The 7,120-nt window shown below is 41.8% G+C and overlaps 1 protein-coding gene across 1 annotated transcript; it reads right to left on the reverse strand.

The window, feature by feature from the left end:
* Positions 1 to 360: 360 nt before the first annotated feature.
* Positions 361 to 2,108, reverse strand: LOC131245135 (ethylene-responsive transcription factor ERF061-like). The gene has a single exon (XM_058244377.1). It carries the CDS (start codon positions 1,695 to 1,697, stop codon positions 753 to 755), a length of 945 nt encoding a protein of 314 aa, XP_058100360.1. The 5' UTR covers positions 1,698 to 2,108; the 3' UTR covers positions 361 to 752.
* Between the last annotated feature and the right edge of the window lie 5,012 nt (positions 2,109 to 7,120).

Consider the following 7,120-nt stretch of genomic DNA (forward strand, 5'->3'; position numbering starts at 1 on the left):
GAAACCATGGTCCTTGTCTTAACTTCCTCAAGCAGAAGAGAAAAGGGGCTAGGCCCAGAGCCCAATTTTAGGCCCACTCCTCTGTATTTACAGGCACACATGTGATCAAATAATTGGACAGAGCAAGAACCCCCTGACTCATGTGATTTCAACCAGATGTAATATTGGGCTCTCACCCATGTGTGCCATGCATCTCATGGTAGAATGCCTAATATCCAAGGAAAACGTGAACACTTGTCTGAAATCCGGAGAGCTCACCTGATGGGTATGAAGATGGGAGGGCAACACACCACAGTCACATTTATTAAACAATCCTAACCATTCAATTAGAGGGCTGTCATAGATAAAGAAATTCAGGGGTTCTCACAAAGCATAAGCTGCATAACAACCATATGTATCTTATTTTTCATGTAAACAACAACTACAATAATACAATATACATCTTTCCAAACAGCATCAAAACTAATCAAAGATGCAATTTAGACCCTCAACTAAGACAATACTAACACAAGACAAGAAACTAACCAAAATCAACCACATCAAGTGGTTGTGTTTAGCCAAACAGATCAAAATCCAATCGAAATCAATTGGAATCTACTCAACACCTAAACATTATATACCCTCTACCACACCCGCTTCTACAAATTAGGGGACTCGGGTGCAATTCGTCCGAGTCAACTCGGACTTGGTCGAGTCTGATTGGCCATGAGTCAGTACTCATGACAGAACGACTCAGTCTGAGTAACTGAGTGCTAATTAGCCAGAACTTCCCAGATCAGTTCAGGGTCGAAAGACGGCATCCGCTCCAGAGAACATTCATCGAATACGGGGTGGGCCATGATCGCCTGACCCTCAATTGAAACTGACAGTGAGGATTCACTGCTCCTGCAACATCCCTCCGGCGACTCCAACTGATCTGCAGTTGCTTGTCCTTCATTGGACATAGAAGGCGATGATTCTCCACCCCAACACCACCCATCATGTGACGACTGCGGCATTTCATTGCGCGGACATCCATCATCAGACGGTGAAGAAATAGCGCAGCTGCTTTGGCTGCTTCTGCTAGCATTGGCTGCCTTCGCTTTCGCTTTCTCCTTCCTTAGTTTCTGGCAAATTGACTGTATCTTCGCATCGACGGATGATCTCAATGCATTAAGCTTGGCACTGTCGCCGAAGCTCGGGTCGATCTTGTCACCTAGATGTGGGAAATTCAGGCGGGCGTATTCTCCCCGAAGCCTGTACGCCGCACGATCATAAGCGTATGCGGCCGCCTCCGCCGTATTGTAAGTACCCAGCCACACTCTCATCCGATTCTGCGGTAGCCGAATCTCAGCCACCCATTTCCCCCAATGCCTCTGCCTTACTCCTCTGTACAGCTTCTTGCTCTTACTTGTATTTATACCTGTATTATTATACGCCGTAGATGTCCCTGTTACGGTTAACGGCGTGCAGCTGACAGAGCCATTAGGTCTGTTTTCGTCGCTGAACTTCTGCAGTAGATCTCTCTGCCAGAGATAGACGGAAGAGCCTGACGGCTCCAGTACGTGACCCGCGACTGGATTCGTTGGCGGGAAATGGGAGAAGATCGAATCCAAGGCGTTGGTTCCTCCCGTCGTCAGGATCTCCGACAGGGAGGAACGGATGTCAATGTCGCCGGAGAAGTAACACGGCAAGCCGGTTCCCAGAGTTCCAGCCATTTCCTATTGTCTAAAAAAAGAGAATTTTCTGAGAGAAATTGCAGATTGCACGGAGAAAAATATATGTGCGGGAAAAAGGAATTGAAATATTTTTTAAAAAATCCTTCTTTTTTTTCTTTCTGCAAATCGGGTAAGTGAAAAACAAGAAAGTGAGAGAATTAGAGGAAGGGTCGGGATCTGAGATCCGATGAAATCAACGGATGGATGAGCAGATGGAGGAGAAACGGAGTCTAAGGAGAAGGGATCCTGCAAATGAGATGGGGACTCTAAGAGAGAGGGGACGTCGGGAGTGGTGATTGGGGATATTTTTGGAAATTGAAGAATTTTGGAGGAAACTGCGAAAGAGGCGCATAGAAATCTCACAGAGAGAGTATTATCAGAGAATCTGAGAGTTTTTGTGTTGCCTCTCTCTGCCTCTGCTCGCTCGTCTATTTATAGTTGGATCGATGATTTCGTGCTTTCGCCTTTCTTTCCTTTGATCACTTTTTATTTTTTATTTTTACTTTCCGAAATTAGCCTTGCATCTTCTGGCGGTGCTTGGCTTTTCCAAAAGCTGAATGTTACCGAACGGTTGCAGGGGCTGCTTGAAGTTACCAAGGGGACCAAGTCCGGTTTAAGTTAGGTGCGGCCGGGCCTCACCGAACACGATGTGGCCCTGACCGTCGGTCTACCTTGTGATGTATGTATTATATATCCATGCTGTCTATCTGTTTTTTCAGCCAATTTTATAACATGATCCCAAAAATAAAGTAGATTCAAATCCAAAGTTGATTGCACCAGAGGAAATGATAGAAAATCGTGGTGATTAATCATTAAAAAAATTCGTGAGCCACGAAAAGTTTTAGATCAAGTTGATTTTTGTTTTTTCCTTCCTTCCTTCATCTAGGTCCATAAGACCTTATTAGGTAAGTTCTAGAAAGCTTTTAATGACGAGCCTTTAATCACTACTGTTTCTAATGGTGCGTTGCACATGAGATTTTGTATTTATTTCATATTTGCGTTCATGCCCTAAAATGATGTGAAAAAAAAAAAGATAGACAACCATATATATACACACATCACGGAGAACCCCATGGTCAGGTCACCTTGAATTGGGTGAGGCAGGGTCACACCTAATCTGCTCCCCTCAAACTGGGGCATGCATGAACAAGTTCTCTTGGCCCCACCATTGTGTTTGTGTCATATCTACTTTGACCATCCACTCCTATTTCACCAGCTTATTTTAGAATATGAGCCCAAATGTAAGTAGGTGTGAAAGTTTAGTGAGAGTCATATGACTTAAAACAATAAAAAATAGACACACCTATTGTTATGGAAGAATCTGATCCGACTACCTTTCAGGTTAGCTCGGCCTAGCTATAATTATGAACGGCTTAGCCAAACTACCTTCAAAATCGGCTCAATCAGATGAGCGATTGTTTCGGAGATACTTCACCAAAAGGAACCAACAAGCAAGATAGGTTTGAGCCATGACTTAGAATGATATAGGCTCAGATGGATCAGTCCAAACCATCTTCAAGGTAAGTGATCAGGTCATGCCCTGATGACTCCAGCCTAGGCCGGCCTCAGCCGACTTAGTATAGCCCAGGCTTGGCTCAGGAAAGCTCAGTTTAGCTCGTCTTGAGTCGACCAACTAAGTTCTGTTAGTAAAGTCGAGCTCACTCCAGTAACGCACGATAACATTAACTGTTCTGCCACGATCATGGGATAACTGACAACATCACCGCATGTGCAATTATCGCCTAATGGCTAAGATTGTGCAGAGATTAGCGGACTCCAACGTTCCATCAAACAATATAAATAAGAATCTCATATAATGGGATAAGTACGCAAAACTCTTACCCGAAACTTCATCCTCACTACTTAGACTCAGATTTCTGGCTTGACTTTGGCATCAAAGGGTCCCCTATTATAACTAGGGTCTCCATTGTCATTCATCTATACAAGTGCTTGGATCTAGAAGCTTAGAGAGGGTGAATTAGATTTTTGCATCAACACCTATCATTAAGTTGTGGATCTAACAAATCATTGTCTTTTCCCTTTATCTACATTGAAATCACCCCATGAATGAGTTAAATGGCACATAATGCAAGTCCCAGGAAGATTTCAAGAGACATCATCTCTAACCATGGATTCCTATGGTGCCCGCCATTGAGTTTTGGATATTAAGGGCCTGTTTGGATACAACCAAATAAACTACTTTTTCTACTTGGAGCAGTAGATGAATAAGTTATTTCAAATAAATATATTTGGTTTTTTATTAGTTATAAGTAACTTTTTTACTTAAAATTACTTAATCCTTTTAGTTACTTTTTTTAAAAAGCTTTTTAATATATATATATATATATATAAAATTATTGAAAAGAGAATCGAGAGAGATTAACTTGGATCAAATTGATAAGTACGTGTTTTTTACCAAATACATTTATCCACTTAATAAGTAAAAACTCAAATAAGATACTTGAGACATTAGTAACTTATCCTAAGTGAAAAGGCAAAACAAATGAATTAAGTATATATAACACAAACATCACAATAGAAATCATATAGCTGATTACAGGGAATTCCTGCAACAAGGTTACAAAGGGATCAACGTCTTGGAAGTAAACAATCCAAAGTTGTGGCCTGATATAGATAGCTGGTAGAAAATAATCACTCCTGAACAAGTGACTAATGGGCATACAATGGACGGTTGGAATAGGAAAAGTTAGACCATGGTTTAATGTTGGTTGTTCAGTCCATTATTTCTCATGTCCCAACTGAGTTTTTTTTTTTTTTGCCAGCTTGTTAGTACACCCATTGTCAGTTCACACTTAACTGTTGGCCACCTCCACCGGGAGTCCATACCAAGACCTCGGTGTTGAAACGAGTTATCTTTCACTCAGTCCACCGCTTCAGCTATGGATCTGGGTGTCACCCAGTTGAGCTTTGAATCCAAATCATTTTCGGCTGACATCCTAGCCAGAGCTCGTGAAACTGGTTGACGAAGTGTCTGAAACGCGTACATCTTGGTGGGCCCCACAGACCTTCTAGTCACGTTAATTCCCATTTACATTTAAATCCGTCCTTCCAAGGGCACTTTGGTCATTTTAAACAGTCCGGAGGCTGTCACGCTGTCGATGTGAAAAACAGGTGTTTTATGATCTGCGAAGCTTCCCGCGTTTTGATATGGTCTTCGTTTCCTCCAGCTCCATCTTCGTGGTATGCAGCAAACCGGAAACGGATTGGCTACTCCCCCTGACACTAGCCCCGGGGCTGATGGTCGGTGCTCTGTGGGCCCCACCATGATGTATGTGTTTCATCCATTTCGTTCATCCATTTTTACAGATCATTTTATGGTTTGATCCCAAAAACGAGAGGCATATAAATCTCAGTGGACCACACCACATGAAAACAACAGTGGTTGGATATCCATCATTAAAATCCTCCTAAGGCCCACTGTACTGTTTATTTGACATCTAATATTTTGATTAGGTCATACAGGCCCAGATGAAGGGAAAAAACAAAAATCATCTTGATCCGAAACTTTTATGGCCACAAAATGTTTTTTAATGGTCTACGCTCATTCAACACTGTTTCATGTAATGTGGTCCACTTAAGATTGGGATATACCTCATCTTTCGTCTCATACCGTAAAATGATCCGTAAAAATAGATGGACGGCATGGATGAAATACATACATCATGGTGGGTCCCACGGAGCACCGACCACCAGCCATTGGCTGGTGTCAGGGGGAGTAGCCAATCCGCGTCCAGCAAACCTACCTCACCACATCACACGCATCAAGCCATACTAACTGGAACCGTCCATCAAGTTTCCTACGGTACGGACGATAACAGAGATGTCACAATCTCATCCGTCTGATCGGTTGTCTTTAAAAAAAACACAAGACGGTGGAAACCGGTAAAAAAAATTCAGTGAGTAAAACTGAAGAAAAACTCGTAACAGATAAATTCAATCATTGAAATAATTTTGAAAATTAAACCATCCATTGTGGGCCCCACTTAGAAAGACTGACTTGATTGTGACATTACAATGCCACGTGTACTCTTGAGAGATGGACCTATCATACTCCCGTATCTTTCAGTTCTACCGTGTGAGATCTCCTCTCCCTCCGCCTATTCTACTCCGCGTGGACCCATGTCTGTACGCTTTTGCTGTGGATGACCGGACCTGCGACTGCGCTGGGAACCCAGGTGGGGCCATTGTCATATTTGTGAGAAATCCTCTCCGTCCATCCGTTTTTTGAGTTCATTTTATGACATGAGGCCAAAAATGAACCGTATCCAATGCTTAAGTGGATCGAAAACGTGATAATTGAACGTCCACAGTTGAAATATTCGTGGGGCCAAAAAAAGTTTTGAATAATGCTATTATTTGTGTTTTCAGTTCATCTCAGTACAAATGATGTTACTAACGGTATGGATGATATGTAAACATTAATCCATATAACCTAGGGAGGTTTTAACGGTAAAAATTTTCCTAACCACCTTTTCCTTTAGTACGGCCAACTTGAGAATTGTATCTTTCTCAATTTTAGTTTCATGTACTAAAATGAGCTCAAAAAACGGATGGAAGTAGTGGATTTCTGAAAAACATCACGGTGGGCCCCACCTAAGTTTCAAGCTTAGTAACTTCCTGCTAAAGAAATCCGCGTCCATGAATGCCTTTTCCACATTGAATCCATAAAGCTACTTTTCTACTTTGTTATTCCCAGCAGCTGTCTGTGAGCACTCCTTTAATTTCCTTAGCCGCGTGTCTTCTCTGCATAAATTGGATGTGAGAAAAAGGATACTCTGACAGAGTGTGGCGGATGATCCTCGGGCTTACTTTGAAACTGCATAAGTCGCCAACATGTAATTAAAATTAAACTATTAGATTTATAAACAAGAATTTATATTGTAATATAAATTAGAAATTATGCTTATTTATTAGTTAATTATCAGATTTGTGGACATTTATTGGACACTTAAAAAGGAAAAATTCCCAGTAGTCTTATTTCAATAAAAAGTTGTGTACTAGTCAGAGGTTATGGTTGTAAAACCAATCTAAGTTTTAGGGCCTGTTTGGCTGGACCAGTCCCATGGTATTAAGAGGGATGGGATCGCCATATTCTGGGATATGCATGATTAGCCAAACAAACCCGATGAACTTGTCCCGAGATATAAGCAATCCCATGGACATTACCATCTTTACCTTAAAATTAATCCCATCCCTTGGTTGAACAAATTGGAAGGTAAAATCCTGGGATATGCTTGTGTGACAAGCAGACCCAATGAACTTGTCCCGGGATATAGCAATCCCATGGATCTTAAACCAATCCATTGACACCACCATCATTACCTTAATATCCATCCCATCTCTCCTAGTCCCATAGGATTCGCCCAGCCAAACAGGCCCTTATTGTATAACTTAGAAATAGT

Source organism: Magnolia sinica, chromosome 5, assembly GCF_029962835.1.
Source record: "Magnolia sinica isolate HGM2019 chromosome 5, MsV1, whole genome shotgun sequence".
NCBI lineage: Eukaryota > Viridiplantae > Streptophyta > Magnoliopsida > Magnoliales > Magnoliaceae > Magnolia > Magnolia sinica.

What these genes read in the sequence shown, in the direction of transcription:
- LOC131245135 (XM_058244377.1), bottom strand. Translation starts at nt 1,697, where the DNA reads ATGGCTGGAACTCTGGGAACCGGCTTGCCGTGTTACTTCTCCGGCGAC.